Genomic DNA, 19,842 nt, shown 5'->3' with positions numbered 1-19,842 from the left:
GGAAAACAAGAAGATACTCTGGAAAGCTACCGAGGAAATTTTAGTTTCCCTTCTACGCTCTGATCACAGATTTATGACGGATAACTTCTTCACTTCTTTATATATAATTCAATATATTTATTAATAACGAAGTTATGACAACTTAAAATATAAAATATTATCATTTTAAATAATTTAATCCAATGCGAAAAATACTATAGATCTTGAACCGGCAAAACAACAACGAAATTGATTCAAGAGGATCGCGGCTAGAAGGCCAAAACTTATTTATTTATTTATTGAAATATACATCCACCAGGTATAAACCCATAAAGGTGTACATAAGAAAACTACATACATTGACTGAACACTTGATGACAAAATATAAAATAAAATAAAGAATAACCAAAAATGTTTCTGTTGTGAATACACATACACAATAATAAACAAAGACCTTAATAAAGAAAAATAACATGGCATCAATTCGATAAGCTATTGCGTATTTCGCGTTTAAAGATGTTAAAACTAAGAAAAAAAATGTCCACAGATCTTAAGTTATTGACACTTCTGCACATACTTTTTATCGGACAATAGAAATTATGTTGCGAATTAGGCACCGAAATATGAAAAGTTACACCTGAACGTGACACAGCTCGTGGTACATTAAAGTCTACAAGACTAAGCAAAACATCGCTATTAATTAGGCAATTGACAATTTTGAAGATGAATATTAGGCCGTTTATTTCACGCTGCTTACGCAGTGAATGGAATCCAAACTCAGAAAGGAGTAAATTATAGCTATAGCCTCTAACCGGATATCTGTTATATTTTTTGAGGTAACAATATCTTAAGAATCTTTTTTGAACAGATTCAAGATTAGAGACAAGTTCTGCATGATTAGGATTCCATACCACGCTGCAGTAATTAAGTTTACTACTAACTAGTCCAAAATATAAACTACGCAAAGCTTCCACAGACGTTACATCTCTGCAGCTTCTAATAATATATCCTAAAGATTTGGTTGCTTTAGAGACCACGGTATTAATATGAGTTGAGAATGTTAATTTACTGTCAAATATAACACCAAGATCTTTAAACTCTGAGGTAGAAGACAGTAAAATGTTGTTGACCTTATAATCGAAATGTATGTTATTGATCTTTCGGGTATAGGACATTACTTTACATTTCTTTATATTTAAGGATAGTTGATTATCGAAACACCATTCATTAATGGCAGAGATATCCTGTTGAAGTTTAACGCAGTCGGAAATATGGTTAATTTTGCGAAATATTTTCATATCGTCCGCGTACAACAGTGTTTCAGAGTCTACGATGGAGCAGATATCATTAACAAAAAGGAGAAATAATAAGGGACCCAGATTTGACCCCTGAGGTACTCCAGACGTGGCAACAAAACGAAAAGATCGAAAGCCTTGATATTCTACGAACAAACTCCTATCAGTTAAATATGATTTCAGTAATATTTGAAAGTTATTGGAAATTCCAAACTGATCTAATTTTGTTAGCAATTTATTGTGTGAGACTCGGTCAAATGCTTTACTGAAATCAGTGTATATGACGTCCACCTGTTGTCTTGAATCTAAAGCTGACGAAACATATTCTGTAAATATACAAAGATTTGTTGCCGTACTCCGAGCTTTCACAAAACCATGTTGACTGCTGGTAATCAAACAACGCACATGAGCATACAAGTAATCTGTCAAGATAATTTCGAACAATTTAGAGAATGCTGATATAAGAGCGATAGGTCGATATCAGAGTTTGAACCTGATTTAAAAATAGGACAAACTCTTGTATTTTTCCACGCAGCTGGAAATGTTGTTGTCTTAAGAATGAGGTTAAAAATTACAACAAGTGGTTCTATGAATGACTCGACGTGACATTTAAGTATCGAAACAGGAAAATTATCAGGACCGCAGCAAAATTTATTTTTTAATTTCTTTGCACCTTCTATAATATCTTATGGGGTGGCGATTACGCGAATGCTGGTTTATTACGCAATCAAATTTAAAATGGACTGTAGGGAAATAATAACAAAAAAATCCTACCTTATTTTAACTGGTAGGTCGAGAAGTTTTCAGTTATTAGTAAGGTGAAGGAAGGAGGGAGAAAGGGTTAATTTATTTTTTACTATAACTGAAACGGCGTTTTTTGGCGACACTGGATAACTATGCGAAACGACTTAACGATTGAATTTGAATTTACTTACTGAGGACCACGACTAGTTAGTACTAAAGAAAGGTAATTAAAGAGAAAACAAAAAATTTAGTACAATATCTGGGCAAGAAAATAAGCCAGGTACTTCGAATAAAATAAATTTAATGAGGCCAAAACATCCTGCCCCCCGAGTTTATTTTTAAAATAAAAGAAAAATAACGAAAAATCAACGAAAACTAATTTAATTTTAATATGCTAAGTCTGCACATGAACCCATCACCCTAAACTAAAATTTTAACTATCAAATAAAATCAAAAAAATCCTCTCCAGTTTATTGACTGGATAGAGGACACAGTTTAACGACTGGGCGCATGTAACTACCGTGCTTGGTTCGCACTTTTACGATTCGAACAATCCCATCTTTTCCAGGATACAAAGTCTCTATGACTGCCAGAGGCCACTGTAAAGGTGGGATAGTTTCATTTTTTATTATAACTACCATTCCCTCCTTGGGAGGATTCGAGTTAGTGTTCCATTTTAAACGAGACTGCATAGAAGACAAATATTCTGAATGCCATCTTTTCCAATAATGTTGAACAATGCAATCTAGTAATTTATATCTTTTCAAAGTACTCATATTTTTATCAAGATCAATATCCATCGAGGGTAATGACACTAAAGGTTCTGTACATAAAAAATGCGATGGAGTCAGCGCGACTGGATTTTCAGGGTCGTTACTTTGAACACAAAGAGGACGCGAATTCAAAAGACTCGATTTGTGTCAGAACAGTTAAAAATTCTTCGTAAGTAAGGATCTGATTCCCCACAACTCTACTTAAATGAAGTTTTACACTTTTTATATTGCTTTCCCAAATACCACCGAAGTGACTGCCATAAGGTACGTTCATTTTCCAAGAAATTTTGGTATTATTAAGTTCCTGTTGGAATGCATCTTTATAAGTTTTTGAAGTAGTTAATTGATATATTTCATCGAGGACTTTTTTGGCACCCACAAAATTTGTGCCATTATCTGAATATAAAACCTTACAATTTCCACGATGAGATAAAAATCTTTTGAAAGCGGCTAAGAAACAATCTGTAGAGAGCGAGGAGGCTAACTCAAGATGTATGGCTTTCGTACTTAGACAAACAAACAAACATACGTAAGCCTTTTGAGTTTTTACGCCACGATATTTTCCTATAGTAATGGAAAACGCACCAGTATAATCTACACCAGTGTGTAAAAAGGCTTTTGCCTGATTGACTCTTACGGCGGGTAAGTCAGCCATCATAGGATAGGTAGGTTTAGGATTAAGACGAAAACAACGATTACATCTCCAAATTCTATTTCTTATGGCCTGACGACTAGATAGTATCCAATAATTTGTTCTCAGAAGATTTTGCAACAAATACGCTCCAGCATGTAAATGCAATTTATGGAAATAATCTATTAACAAAATGGTTAAAGGTTCGGCTTTGGGCAACAAAATCGGATGTTTTTGTTCAAAACTACATTGGGAATTATTCCACCTACTCTAATTCACCGTCCACCTACTCTAATTATTCCATTTTCAATAAATGGATTCAAACGACGTATGGAAGATTTTACAACGAGATTTTGAGAAAGGGCTTTATATTCTTCAGAAAAATGTTTTTGCTGGACAGCTCGAATTAATTCAATTTCTGCAATTTTTAAATCAAATAGAGATATCCGTTTATTTAAAGGCAATTTTCTAAGAAATCTCAATACATATACTGTGGAATTTAAAAGTTTCGACCAACTGGAAAAATATTCAATAAGAGTATACAGCGGAGAAATTACACGAGTGACATTACCAAAGAAGGTTTGTGATCTATATTCAGAATCACAAATCATAATTTCCTGTCCGTTGACGGACTGAATAGGCAGGCCAATATTCTGGCTTCAACAGTAACCAATTTGGACCAGTAAACCATGTGGGATGGTTGACTAACGAAGAAGGAAACAAACCTCGAGAGGCGCAATCAACAACATTTTCCTTTCCAGGAATAAAAAACCAATACTGTGACGAAACCATCTTATGAATTGTAACAACTCTATTTTGAACAAATAATTTGAGATTTTTCTCTGAGGACTTTATCCAATTTAAGACAATCATGGAATCACTTAAGGCAAAAATTTTATCAATATTATGTCTAGGAGAATAAGTTTCAATAGCATTTGAAAGAAGCTTTGAGAGAAGAAGCGCTCCACAAAGCTCTAATCGAGGAAGAGTTATTTTAGACATTGGAGATACTTTAGATTGAGAGTACAGTAAAGTAACTTTACCTTGACCTGTACAATTAACAACCCTGGAATAAACAATGGCTGCATATCCAGCAGCACTTGCATCTGAAAATCCTACAAAAGACAACGACGAATTAGGTGTAACTGCTATATGGCGTGGAATTTGTATTTTGTATAGGACATGAAATTCATTTTGAAACCTTTCCCATGCTATTTCGATTTCTTTTGGTACGGTACTATCCCAATCTACCTTTAGACTCCAAAGTTTCTTTATCCAAATTTTAAGCAAGAGGGTTATAGGAGATAGGAATCCCAAGAGATCAAACATACGAGCAACAAGTGAGAGCATGTTTCTTTTTGTACAATGAGTCGATGAGGGTATTTCTAACCCAAAACTAAAATTGTCACATTTTTCTTCCCATTGCAATCCTAACACTTTGGAGACTGACTTATCAAATTGTTTGGTTTTGACCAATTGGAGGGGTTCGGGGATTGTCGATAGTAGATCTTTCGAGTTCGACATCCATTTGGTTAATTTAAAACCACCTTTTTGAAACAAATTCACTAACTGAGTGTATGTAACTATAGCTTCAGAAACATTTGGAAAACTGCTAATAAAATCGTCTACATACATATCTCTTAAAATTGGGATGATAGCATCAGGAAAATTTTTAGATTCGTCATTACATAATTGTTTTATTACCCTGAGACTAAGATATGGTGAGGATTTTACTCCAAAAGTTAAAGTATTTAATTGGAAAATAGAAATAGGATCATTGGTATCAAATCTCCACAAAACTCTTTGAAACGAACAATGAGATTCAACAACTTTAACCTGCCTATACATTTGTTTCAAATCAGCGACAATTGCGATTGGAAAAAGACGAAAATTCAACAATATTGTGGTAGGATTATTTTGTAATTTTGGACCTTTATAAAGAATTTCATTTAATGACGGTCCTTTACTAGTTTTCATAGAGGCATCAAAGACTATTCTACAAGGAGTGGAAGGGCTATCTGGTTTAAAAACACAATGGTGGGGAATATAATACGACAACGAATCAATGGTTTGAATGGGAACTAAACTCATGTGCTTTTGGTCTAAATAGTCTTGAAAGATATCACAGTAAAGTTTTCTAAGTTCTGGGTTTGGTGCGAGGCGATTTTCTAAGGACAACAATCTATTTTTAGCAAGAACAAAAGAATCACCCAGTACATTAGGATCATTTTGGAACGGCAACGAAACTGTGTATCTACCATCTGCATCTCTACATACATTTTCTAAAAATAAATTATCACAAATTTCATCTTCTGATGAACTATTAGTAACAGTGGGCAAATCCTCTAATTCATACATTCTTTCGACCAAGGAATCTAAATTCAACAAAGGGTTACAGACGAAAGACAAATATGTGTGGATTTTTTTAAAATTTGGTGCAGCTGAGCCCATGACTACATAACCTAAACTAGTCTCAATAGCTGATAGAGAATCTTCGCATGACACTCTATTACAACCAATGATATTTGAAAAGACAGATAAGCCTAAAATACCATCTATCTTGCCAGGAAAAAACAAATTCGGGTCAGCTAATTTCAAGTGTTCTATACTGTTAATACAGTCTTTGTCAACTGGTTGATCTGGCAACTTATTAGAGATTGTGTCTATAAGCAACACTTCTATATGATATTGTATTTTTTATCAAAATGGGATAAGATAACAATGTTGGTTTTACCTACTATCGGGGTGGTTGATCCTCCTATACCAGAGACTGTCAAATTTAATTTCGAATAACTTAGGCCTAATTTTCGGGAACAATCAAAAGTAAGAAAATTAGCAGAAGAACCACTATCTAACAAAAATCTAACCTTGTGAGCACTACCCCATTTATCAACAACTTTAACCATTATTGTCCCAAACAGACTAACAGAACTCGATTCTGATTCATTTGGGATATTTTTAGAATGGCGGACATGTAAACTAGAAGGATTATCAGAAGAACCAGAGGTAGGCTCAGTACTAGTGGAGGGAAATGGAACATTTTCATTAGGCCGAGTAGTATTTGGCTTATGCAACTTGGAATGGTGCCTAGCTTTGCACACAACACAAGAAAATTTTGACGGACAATTGGATACTCGATGCTTTGAAGAAAAACAATTTAAACATAAATTATTTTCCTTCACTAATTTAAATCTGGATTCAAATGGTAGCCCTAAAAAGTGCTTACAGTCTTTGATTAAATGTGGGCCTTTTTTACAAACAACACAATCTATAGAGGAATACTTATTCTGTTCTTGCAAATGAAATGATTTGTTCGGTTTTTGAAACGAAGAATTATTTTTGGAATTCCTTGATCTATCATTTTTAATAAGAGCTTTACTACGTTGGCGTAAAAATTTCAATAACTCATCATAAGCGGGTAAATCATTATTATTTCTTATTAAATCAAATGAATCTATGGTATCTTGTGGTAATTTTAACCTAGCTAAATAAGTTAAAATATGATCATCTAAATTATCGATATTTAATCGTTTTAGTGCAGAAACATTAGTATCAAACTTTTCCAAAAATATTTCCAAATAGGATGCATTATTAGATTGCAAACCGCGAAAATTAACAATTCGATCCATATAGAGATTAAACAAATATTTTTTATCATTATATCTTTCAACAAGCATATTCCAAATAATATCATAATTATTAGGAATGGGTTCTATTGAGCTACAGCTTTTCAAGGCTTTCCCGGAAATACAACTCAACAAATACTGCAGCTTATCGGACTTGGGATATTCTATTTTGTTATGAACAAATTGTTTGAAATTTTCATAGAAAACAGGCCACAGAGATATATCTTCACCATCAAACTTAACTAATTCAAATTTAGGCATTTTAATATTAGAATTATTAGTAATATTGGGATTATTACTCAAAACAACAGGTTTATTTATTAATAATGAAGCTAAATATTCAATATTGGAGTAGAGATCATAAAATGCATCTAAATGCGTATGGTAAGCAACGCCAGCATCTGGCTCCATCTCTTGTTTTAATATAACGATATCTTGAACAATTTCCTCATATTCTGATAGAGTTTTTTCGAAAGCACTATATCTAACTGCAAAGTTACGCATTTTTGAGGCATTTTCTGGATCTTTTTCTAGGGCCGACCCGGCATCGTAACATAATTGAGCCCTACGAAAAATAGTTTCACGTTTAGAGCATAATCGCTCCAATTTTAGTTCGTTTTGACTTTTAGGCATGTTTAATAATAAATATTGAAATTCTTTCAAAAAATTATAATAAAATGGAACAAAAACCAAAATATGTCAAGAATAGTAGTTAGGTGTATATATTTTTTCAACAATTACTAAAATTTTATTAAACTAAATCCAAACAAATTATTTTTAGGTTTGCAAAATATCCAAATCAAATACATTTACTTAATCAAAATCGATTTCACTAAGCGATGGGTTCAGAAGCAAAAACACGAATTCAATGTTCTAACTATAGTCGACCGAAGAACAAGGTTTTTCTATACACGACAAAAAAGGATACCTACACGACGATTTAATTAGATTTTAACACGACAAAATATACTATACCGATTGCAATTATAATTTTAAATAATTTAATCCAATGCGAAAAATACGATAGATCTTGAACCGGCAAAACAACAACGAAATTGATTCAAGAGGATCGCGGCTAGAAGGCCAAAACTTATGGGGTGGCGATTACGCCAATGCTGGTTTATTACGCAATCAAATTTAAAATGGACTGTAGGGAAATAATAACAAAAAAATCTTACCTTATTTTAACTGGTAGGTCGAGAAGTCTTCAGTTATTAGTAAGGTGAAGGAAGGAGGGAGAAAGGGTTAATTTATTTTTTACTATAACTGAAACCGGCGTTTTTTGGCGACACTGGATAACTATGCGAAACGACTTAACGATTGAATTTGAATTTACTTACTGAGGACCACGACTAGTTAGTACTAACGAAAGGTAATTAAAGAGAAAACAAAAAATTTAGTACAATATCTGGGCAAGAAAATAAGCCAGGTACTTCGAATGAAATAAATTTAATGAGGCCAAAACACTAAGCTACGAGTCAAAAAAGAACACCCTGTATCAACAGATAACCATAAAACTAATTATTTTTCAACTAATTTTAATAATAAACCACTACTAGACAAAAAATGTTTAAAATAAATTTAATATGAAATTTTTGTCATAGCTATTTGAAGCCACTCTAAATCCAGTGGCGTAGAAATTTTTTTAATAAAAAAATCGCTAATACAAATTCTCCATTTTCGACGAAGAAAAAGTATCTTGTTAATTATTAATATTAAAATTATTTGAAAAATAATTAGTTTTATGGTTATCTGTTGATACAGGGTGTTCTTTTTTGACTCGTAGATTAGTGAGTTTTAAAATGTTAAGTTGTCATAACTTCGTTATTAATAAATATATTTTAATGAAATTTTTGTCATAGCTATTTGAAGCCACTCTAAATCCAGTGGCGTAGAAATTTTTTTAATAAAAACATCGCTAATACAAATTCTCAATTTTCGACGAAGAAAAAGTATCGTAGAATGCCCTGAAAATTTAACTAAATATTTCATATTTTGTCCCGCAATAGACCTTTTATTACATGACATTAAAAAAAAATCTGGTTAAAATCGGTTAACAATTTCAAATCTTATAGAGGTGTTTCCAATCTAAATGGGTCACACTGTATATTCTTCAGTTTTTAGATTTCAGTCGGAAATCATATTAGTCTAAGAGCTAGTGAACCCTCCGACTAACGGTTTTCCTGTAAGGCTAGAAATTTGTATAGTGATAATTCATAGCACATCAAGGCTAAAAACCATGACCTGGCAGGCATCAGCCCTGCACGTGTATCTACCAGGTGAATCGAAAAGTGCATAGTTTAGGGGAAAAATAAACATTCTCCTGTAAAGTTTAAATTTAAGTATGTGTTTAAGTAAAAGTCATTTAGAAGAAATGTGTACAATAACAGGCGATTCTGAACAGCATAAGACCTTGCCAGGTGAGGGGTTTTTCCTAAAATTATTTTTTTTTGTATCGAACAAATTTTTTTAGGTTTTTTTGAAGAGAAAAGTAGCTTTATTTTTCACAATATTGAAAATTGCTATAATGAAAAGTTGTTTGGAATTAAAAACTATATTTTAATATGCAATTACATCTTTCTAATTGAAGAAAAAATTTTTTTGAAAAATTATGGACAACTCAGTTATGTCAATTATGATAACTCTTTTATTATTAATTTTACTAAAAAAAGTGATTTTTAATAAAAAGTTCTGCATGGTTAAAAATCTAAAATACAACCATCTTATGTCAAATTTTATCCATTTTATACGAGGTATGTCAAAAAATATGAATTTCGCTCAAGAGTAAAGACAATATCGAAAATTGTTAAAATGAAAAGTTATTTAGAATTAAAAACTATGTTTCAGTATGTAATTACATCCTTCTAATTGAATTATTCTGAATTATAAAGGTACTTTACTTTTGATCTAAATTTATCTTTTTTGACATACCTCGTATAAAATTGATAACATTTGATATAAGATGGTTGTATTTTAGGTTTTTGACCATGCAGAACTTTTTATTAAGAATCACTTTTTTTTCGTAAATTTAATAATAAATGAGTTATCAGAATTGAAATAACTGATAATAATGTTAGTTACCAATAATTTTTCAAAAAATTTTTTTTTCAATTAGAACTATGTAATTGCATATTAGAATATGGTTTTTAATTCCAAACAACTTTTCATAATAGCAATTTTCAATATTGTGAAAAATAAAGCTACTTTACTCTTGAGTGAAATTTAAACTTATTGACATACATCGTATAATATTCATAAAATTTGATATCTGTTGGTTGAAACTTAGGTTTTGGACCATGCAGAGATTTTTATGAAGAATAACTTTTTTTCGTAAAACTAATAATAAAAAAGTTTTCCATATGGATACAACTTACAGGGACATACTGTATAAGCGATTAAAAATTTTGGAAATTGCGAAATCGGCCATTTTTAACCCTAAATCGGACATTTAACTAAAAATTTCAATATTGTCAAGGTAGGTAGATATTCTTTAAATATTGATTGATGAAATCCCGAAGAGTTTTTTGCAATACAATATCGAAAACCCCTTTGTTTTTTAATTGCTAATCAAGCGCTCGCGACACTGTAGTATAAGTGAGGACGTTTGAGTTTGCATAAATTCATTACCTCGAGAATGGGCAAATTTGAAGAGAAATCCTCAGACAGGTCGATTTTTATTCTTAAATTAGGACTTTTTGGCATATATATAATACTAGTGACGTCATCCATCTGGGCGTGATGACGTAATCGATGATTTTTTTCAATGAGAGGAGTTGTGTGTAGTGATGAGCGAGACTGGTCTTGGTCTTGCGGTCTTGGTCTTGGTCTTGCAGCAAGACCAAGACCAAGACCGCCTTTTGGTTGCAAGACCAAGACCAAGCTTGCAAGAACAAGACCAAGACCAAGACCGAACCTTGCAAGACCACGCAAGACCAAGACCAACCTGCAAGACTCTTGCACTTTTTTGAGAAAAATCGGTTTTTATTATTTAGGAAGGTTTTATTAATAAGGAAGTCCCCATGCAGAATTTGATGGTGTTGAATCTGTGATTTCTTCCATTTCAGAATTTTGTACTGCCAATCTGTTTTCATTCTGTAGTAGTGACAAGACCAGCGAGGAACAAAATTGTATTTGGGATATTCCGCTTTCATTAGCGATATTGTAAATTCTCCATGAATTTACAATTTTTACGATATTGTAAATTCTCTATGAATTCACAATAGTACATTCAGTCAATTAGATAGATAGAAAGGGGCCACAACCACTGCTTACCTTTTAAACGGCTGCGGCATGATTACTTGCTACAGTAACCACGGAATTCTCATTCCACCTTATTATTGTTGTCTCTACCTCATTGTCGAACCCGTGATCAAACTCGCACCTATTTTTCTTCCCAATTACCTTACTGCTTTCTAATGGATATTCTGATATGCGATTTTTTCTTTAATAATGTGAAATAGCATAAGTGGAGAAGAAATTATCAAAGTACCTAGGGTAAATTCATTTTTGTCCCTTAGGTGTGCCGCCAAAATATGGTATGAGTTGAAAAAGATATCCCTCAGAACGGCACAAACACCATATTTTAAAACTAAATCGTGCTGATTTTCCGTTCATGAGCATATTTGCAGAGTCTCGCACAAAATAAGGAACCATTTGTTCATCATCACAAATGAGTAGTAAAAACAATGGATGTAACTTGGAAAATTTATCATCTTTGTCCAGTTCATTGTTGTTGGATACATGGAATTTCTTTTTATGCTCCGGAATGTATTGCGATTCATAACATTTCTCACCAGTTCCACACCGTTATCTACATATTGCAAGCTGGAAGTGTATGATACCCACTAAATGCACTAAGTATTAAAATTTTCCCACTACTACTAAATAAAAGCTTACTACTGAATAAAAGCTACAACCAATATCTAACTTGCTTTTTTATGTTCATATAATAAAAAAAACCTCTGGCGTGACACAATAACCGCTCTGTTGAATTTTCTTTATGAATCACGCCAAAGTATGGAAAACGAAACATTCATAATGAGAGGTCATAAAATTTTTATTTATTTATTTATTTATTTATTCACGGGCAAGCCCTATTCCGATATAAATTTTACAGTGTTCTAAATTATATAACATAATTATACAATTATATAACATTAATGTTAACCAATTATATAACATAAACTATCGTAATATAACATATAACCAAGTGGTTTGAGAAAAAATAACTCGTATGAGTAATACAGTTACAAAAAAGAAAGAAAAAAAAGAATAAGATAACATTAGGTCAGTACAATTACAAACAAAAGATATCACCTAAATCAATTCGGAAATGTTGTAAGGTATAACGGTTTTAAGTTATCTAATACATACAGGTCATGTAACACTAATCACAATACAAAAGCTCTGGCCGAAAATATTAAAAAGTTAAAAAGTTAGGGAAGAAATTAGGTTTTTAAAGCGGGAAACTGATATATTAAAAATTTCGAGGTTATTTAATGAGTTAGCTAATCGAAGAGTTCTAGGAATAAATGTGTTGTAAGAATAATTGAATCTATGAAAAGAGACATAAAAGGTTTGCACCTGCCTAGTCGAACGACTGGGGACAAATAGAGATATTTTGGAGAGAAGTTCGGGGCAGTTACACAGCCCGTTGATAATTTTGAATAAAATAATTAAGTCCCTTTGTTTTCTGCGTACCTCAAGAGGAGGTAAGTTCAGAATGCGCTCTAATACAGAATAGTCATAGTATACATGCAACTTACTGGCAGTATATCTCAGAAAATTGTGTTGGACAGCCTCAATCTTCAGTTTATGAGTAAAGTAATAGGGGGACCAAATTGTGGAACAGTAATCGAAATGAGATCTAACCAGGGAGAAATAAAGAGATTTAATAGCTGAGATGTTTGTAAAGTCTCTAGTGGTTCTTTTTATAAAGCCAAGCATCTTCATAGACTTCTGTATTGTACTGTAAATGTGTGATTTATAGCTAAGGGCGGAGTCAAGGATCACACCTAGATCCCTAGTTTCAGAGGCAGAATGTAAGGTCAGATTATTTATACTATATTCGAAGATGATTGGATGATGAGTTCGGTGGAAACGAAGAATATGGCATTTGGATGCATTCAAACACATACCATTTTGCATACACCAGTTACATAGGCGATCAATATCACCTTGTAGACTAAGTGAATCAGCCTCAGATGTGATTATTTTAAAACATTTTAAATCATCAGCGAATAACAAAGTTTCACTTACTTGGAAACAGGGTATTAGATCATTGATAAATATATTAAACAACAGAGGTCCCAAGTGTGATCCCTGTGGTACACCTGAGTTAACAGAGATGGTATGAGAATAGTGATGATTAACCCTGACAATTTGCGATCTTTGCGTAAGATAGCTCTTGAGCCACTTCAATATAAGGCCATCAACTCCGTATAAATAAAGTTTATGAATCAAGAGCTCATGATTAACTTTGTCGAAAGCTTTGGAAAAGTCAGTATACACAGAGTAAACTTGTAAACCCCTCTCAAGAGCATCTGTCAAAAAATCAACATATGTTATGAGACCCAATTCTGCTGATTTTTTGGATGTAAATCCAAATTGTTGGGCCCCTATAATTGGCGAGAAGTCATAACTTAAATAATCGGAAATAATGCTCTCAAAAACTTTAGGAATAGCACTAAGAATACAAATGGGACGATAGTTACCTATATCCGATTTTCGACCTGATTTATATATTGGAGTGACATAAGAGTTTTTCCAGTAGTCTGGAAATTCCCCTGTTGATAAAGACTTATTAAATATATAAAAAAGTGGGCGCGATAGAATGAAGCTGAATGTTTTAAGGAAAGTGGGGGGAATTCCATCAGGACCAGGACCTTTGTTGGTATTGAGTTCAGACAGTTTTTCGTAGATTTTTGAAATTTCAATGTGATAATTAGACACATTAACCAAAGGTGAAATCTGGGTTACATGCGGATGTAAGGATTGGTTAGTATAGACGGAAGAGAATTGGTTAGCAAAAAGATTAGCAATATCAGTTCCATTGAAGGCAGTACGATCTCCAAGAGTCATTGTATTAGGTATAGCGTTATTTTCCCTTTTACTACTTACAAATTTCCAAAAGGATTTAACGTTATTAACAATAGAATGTTCGGTACGTTGAATGTAATCAGCATAACACTGTCTTGATAAAAATTTACATCTAGTTCTTAAGTTACTAAATGCTGCATAACTTTCTGGACACCTTGTGCTCTTATATATCTTATATATCTTATGAATCTTGTGCACTTTTATTATAAACAATGGGTGCGTTCGGACAACCACAGCGGCTGGACAGTTGAGCCAGCAGTAGCTGTCAGACGTCACCACTGGAAATCAGCCGTTGAGAGATTTACTAAGCTTTCCCTATCACGGCTGGATACAACCACTGAATGATACAAGAATCTGATACAACCACTCAGCTGATTTCTGCTGACAGTCAGCCGCTATGGTCGTCCGAACGCACCCAATAACTCAAATTTTATCGATATGACACGATTAGACTATCATTAAGGAATAAGATCATGTAGCAGTAAATAAAATATTTCAATATTGTAATTCGTAATGCTTATTCAAATAACTCCGACATTGATTGCTGAAATTTTAGGTTTTTTGTTAACTTTTTTCAATATTATTTTTTTATTGAATATCGATTAAATATTGAAACTACACCCTATAACTTATCTATTTTTACACTCAAAACAGAAAATGAAACAATTATACAAAAATATGTATTAAAAAAATTATATTTAAATGTTTCGTTTTCGAAGCTTTGGTCAATAATGGGTTTAGGAAATGTCACAATCTCCAGGTGTTTACACGAAAGTTATAAGACGAATTACAGAAGAGTTGAATTACATTATAAATACAGTAGACTCAATCATCAAGTAGACTCCCTCTATTATAAAGAGAACTGAAATTTCGGACTAATTACCTCTTTATATCAGACAACAACAATATTGTGCATACCACCCCTACTGAAATGTTTTGATGCCTATTACACAGTTTATTAGGTGTCGATGGTCGACTTCAACAATGAAACTTTTCCATCGTAAATTGTAAAATTCAATATTGGTCGATAGATATACCACGTGTCTACTTAAGTTGGAAACATATGGGTAACTTTTTTATTATTAATTTTACGAAGAAAAGTTATTCTTTATAAAAAGTTCTGCATGCCCCAAAACTTAAGATTAAATCGTCAGATATCAAATTTTCTCAATATGTCAATATGAGGTATGTCAAAAAATATGAATGTCGGTCAAGGAAGTGCCTTTATTTCTCTTAATATCGAAAATTCTTATGATAAAAAGTTGTTTGGAATTAAACACTAAGATCAAATATGCAATTACATGCTTTTAATTGAAAAAAAAATTAAACATTTTTTCTCAAATTTATGGATACCCAACATTGTTTTTAATTATTACAAATATGATAACTCGTTTATTATTCATTTTACGAAAAAAAGTTATTCTTCATCAAAAGCTCTGCATGGTCTAAAATCTAAGACACAACCATGAAATATCAACTTTTATTAATTTTATACGAGGTTTGTCAAAAAATATGAAATTCGCTCAAGATTATAGTACCTTTATATTTCACAATATTTCAATTAGAAGGATGTAATTGCATATTGAAACATAGTTTTTAATTCTAAACAACTTTTTTTAATAACCATTTTCAATATTGTGAAAAATAAAGGTACTTTACTCTTGAGTGAAATTCATATTTTTTGACATACCTCGTATAAAATTAATAAAATGTGATATCTGATGGTTGCATCTTCGGTCTTAGGACATACAAGGTATAAAGAATACCTTTTTTTTGTAAAAGTAATAATAAAAGAGTTATCGTATGTGTAATAAATAAAAACGAAGTTTCAATAAATTTGAGAAAAATTTGGAAAATATTTGTTTTCCAATTAGAAGCATGTAATTGCATATTTGATCTTAGTTTTTATTTGCAAACAACTTTTCATAATAAGAATTTTCGATATTGAGAGAAATAAAGGTACTTTACTCTTGAACGAAGTTCATATTTTTTGACATACCTCGTAAAATATTGACAAAATTTGATATCTGATGATTGAATCTTGGGTTTTAGAGCATGCAGAACTTTTTATAAAGAATAACTTTTTTTCGTAAAATGAATAACAAAAAAGTTTCCCATATGTTTCCAACTTAAGTAGACACGCTGTATAGACAGGAAGAAGTTTATCACAGGCGGTGGAATTTATTACAGCACTGGCCTCGGCAGGCACACAGGTGTTGGGCATTCCTGTATACAAGCAGTTATGGTATTTATTTATAGCCATCACCACACCAAAAACAATTAAAGAAACTTATTCTTCGATTTCATTTTTCCTCATTACATATAACCAAATATGCTTGGTTATAGAGGTGTTATAGTTCAAAAGAAATTTCATGGGACATCTAGCGTACCTCGTTATAAGCGAAACCTCGTAATACCCGTTTTCATTATAGAGAGAGTCTACTGTAAGTGTTTTCACATTTTTTTATAAATTGCTTCCCTTGTTTCAAATTTCACTGCACGCCCCTGTCATCTTTTTAATACAGTGGAACCCGCTTATTGGAATAGCCTTCGTACCAAGCAAAAGTATTCCTATAACGGGAATATTCTAATGACCCATCATTGGTGGCTAGTAGAAACGTTTTGGGACCTCAAATTTGTATTCCTTAAACCGGGATATTCCTATACCCCTTTTTTTAAAAGCTGGTTTGACTGTAGTTGATTTAAATAAGAAGAAATCTATCATGGTTGGTTTATATTAATTTCACATAAATGAATATGTATAAAAATTATTTCATGGGAATAAAATCATTTTTCATCTGCAACACACTGAAATGATTAGGTATCTATAAAAAATTAATCACTGGAGTGCAAATATAGAAAGTGTATTACTAATGAAAAGTATCATACATTATACATATAAAAAATTAAAAGATATACCTTTTCCTCGAAATCTGATAAAAATGTTGAATAAATCCTACATACACTTTCTGAACTTGGACGTAATATATCATCTTTTGTAATTTGAAAATCTGGGAAAGTATTTTTAATAGTTTCGAGTAAGGAATCCATTTTGTAAATTAACACAGCACACTCCCACCGTGGTATTTTATCTATGGTAGGTAATAGGTAAATTAGCCGATCGTTTTTTATTCTTTTAAACTAATAGTTTTCAGTAGTTTTTTAGTTTTTTCGGTATTTTTCACGTTTTCAAATTTGGTTTTGATATTAACCGTCAAATGTTTGTCATTGTCAATTCTTTCTTCTTCTTTTCTTTATTTGTATTGCTTTCATTCCACGTCGGTGTGATATGCCAGCTCAAGTTAATGGTTACTACCTTAGAGTATGGAAAATTTTTTACCCTCTCCCTGGAGTGACCGCAACGAGAACGAAACTGAAGCAAAAACCAAGTTAGAACCAAAGGCGAGTGCCAGTGGCGTATCGCGTAGGCCAGAAGAAACTATATAATTAAATAATATTGCTTGTAGGTTTAGTTCAATTTTCTATTTTTATTAATTACACAATATTATGCATGGCTTACATAGAAAGTTAAACAAAAAACAGTATTTTAGTATCGCGTAGGCCAGAAGAAACTAAATAAAACTACATAATTAAAAATACACAGCCTTACACCTAAAGGTAGAAAGGCTTAGGACTAAGTAAGTAAAGTAATTAAAAATACTGCTCGTAGTTTTAGTTTAATTTTCTATTTTTATTAATTACATAATATTAATTATGGCTTACATAGAAAGATTTAAACGAAAAACAGTATTTTAGTATGTTGAACTTTTATACCCACTCAAAATAAAACAGGATTAGGAATTAGGGGATGTGACGAAAGCAAACAACTTTTTGAATTATTGATTTATGATAAATTATTTCAAATAGGTAACCTAGTATACAAAAAAATTTTAACTTAAGGGGATAGGCACAAAATTTCGGCTCCAATACTATTTAAATGGGATTTCTTTTTTAGAATTCTGAGAAAAAAGTTACGGGGTTGAAAAACTAAGAGACAATTTAGTGATATCTTTAATTTCAAAAATATTTCATTCAAAAGAAACTTTTTATTTATTCTAAGGGACTTTCAACCCTCAGTAATAATTTAGTCTTTCATTCTGCGTTTAAATTTTTCAAAAGTATTACTTTTTTCAGTATTGGAAAAAAATGAACACCATGTCAGTGGTAATATTTTCCAAATCGAACATTCGCTATCTTTGTCGTACAATGGACTCAGTCGAACAGAATGTGCTGACAAGACAGTGGCAATTTTAGATATTTGACACGGCTTTAGGAATAATAATAACGTTTGATCCAAAATTATTGTCACCATAGGTGGCTCTCAACGACAGGTGCATGTCTATTCTTAATTCAGATATACTACTTTCCAGTTTACGTCAACTCTGCAGTGTACGTCAACTTCAACTTAACAAGAAAAGTTAGGTTATGTAGAGATGTTGGTGGTGGACATATAACAGCATCTTGTTTGATTTTATTTATTATTGTTACTTATAATTGTGTTCATTCTTTTTATTTTAGATTAAAGTTCTGTGTTAAAGGTTTTGACTGATTTTTTATGTTTCATAACGTTAATCAAAATTAATAGGGCTTTTCATTCACAGTCATTAGTTTCGAGTTTCTGTCATGTGTCACATAATATTAATATATCTACGTCATACGTCTTTGGTTTGTATTATTGTATATACTAATAACGTATGTCGTAGATATATTAATATTATGTGACACATGACAGAAGCTCGAAACAAATGACTGTGAATGAAAAGCCACATAAACACATTGTTACCCTTAAAAATCCTTTAAAATTTTTGGTATCTATAAGTTAATGATTGGTATAAATTACAATAATTACTGTATTAATTCAACAAGTTAAGCAGTTTTAATTAATTAATTTATTATTAATATAAAACTTATTTTAATTTAATTATTATTAATAATTAATACATTAAAAGTGGCATATAACAACCTAATTTCAACCCGTGAGTATTGAACTATTACTCACGGGTAAGGTAATGGGTGATATTATCTATTAAAAAATAGTGATAGACAAGGCGGAAACGGCGGGTTCGTTGGGAAAAATATTCCCATGAGATATTTTTGCATAATCACATTCGTGACACATCCCAGAATAAGGTTCAAGAAGTCGCCCACGAGAAAAGTGGGCCAATTTTTTTTCACAATTTTTTTTAATCAAATTGTAAAAATTAATATTTTTGGCCCGGACTATTTTTTTAGGTTTTTTGGACCATTCTGGGCAAAAAAGGTCTCTTATAATTTTTCTCTAAAGTTGATCTTTTTCGAGTTATAAGCAAGTTAAAATTTGAAAAACGCGAAAATGGCCATATTTAAGACTTAATAACTCGGTCAAAAATTATTATTTTGAAAGTCAGAAAGTGACTAAATCAAAGTTTAGAGTCTCCGTTACATGATCCTGAAGAAATCAGTGTCATTAATTTACCACTAAGCTGTTATTTTTAATTAATAACAATGAGTGGTTACATCGTATTGACGCTGCTGTAAATGTGAGTGCGGGTAAGATGCACAATTGGACTGCTGGAATGGCTTCTCTCTCGCACTCAGCATTTACAGCCCCGCACACGTGCATGGCGCTTATTATTATTACTTAAAAATAACAGCTTAGTAATAAAATAATGACAAAAATTTCTTCAGGATCTTGTAGGGGGGGCTTTAAACTTTAA

General features: G+C 32.0%; 1 protein-coding gene across 1 annotated transcript in view; it reads right to left on the bottom strand.

Moving 5' to 3' along the window:
* Window positions 1-17,494, bottom strand: part of LOC126879729 (uncharacterized protein MG328-like) — a 28,090-nt gene extending 10,596 nt beyond the window's left edge. The window contains exon 1 of the mRNA XM_050642940.1: window positions 17,066-17,494. Within this exon, the coding sequence (XP_050498897.1) occupies window positions 17,066-17,197 (132 nt within the window). The 5' untranslated portion in view covers window positions 17,198-17,494. The remainder of the gene's footprint in view (window positions 1-17,065) is intronic.
* Between the last annotated feature and the right edge of the window lie 2,348 nt (window positions 17,495-19,842).

Source organism: Diabrotica virgifera, chromosome 2 (genome assembly GCF_917563875.1).
Source record: "Diabrotica virgifera virgifera chromosome 2, PGI_DIABVI_V3a".
NCBI classification, from domain to species: domain Eukaryota; kingdom Metazoa; phylum Arthropoda; class Insecta; order Coleoptera; family Chrysomelidae; genus Diabrotica; species Diabrotica virgifera.
This window is presented reverse-complemented; position numbering and strand designations above follow the sequence as displayed.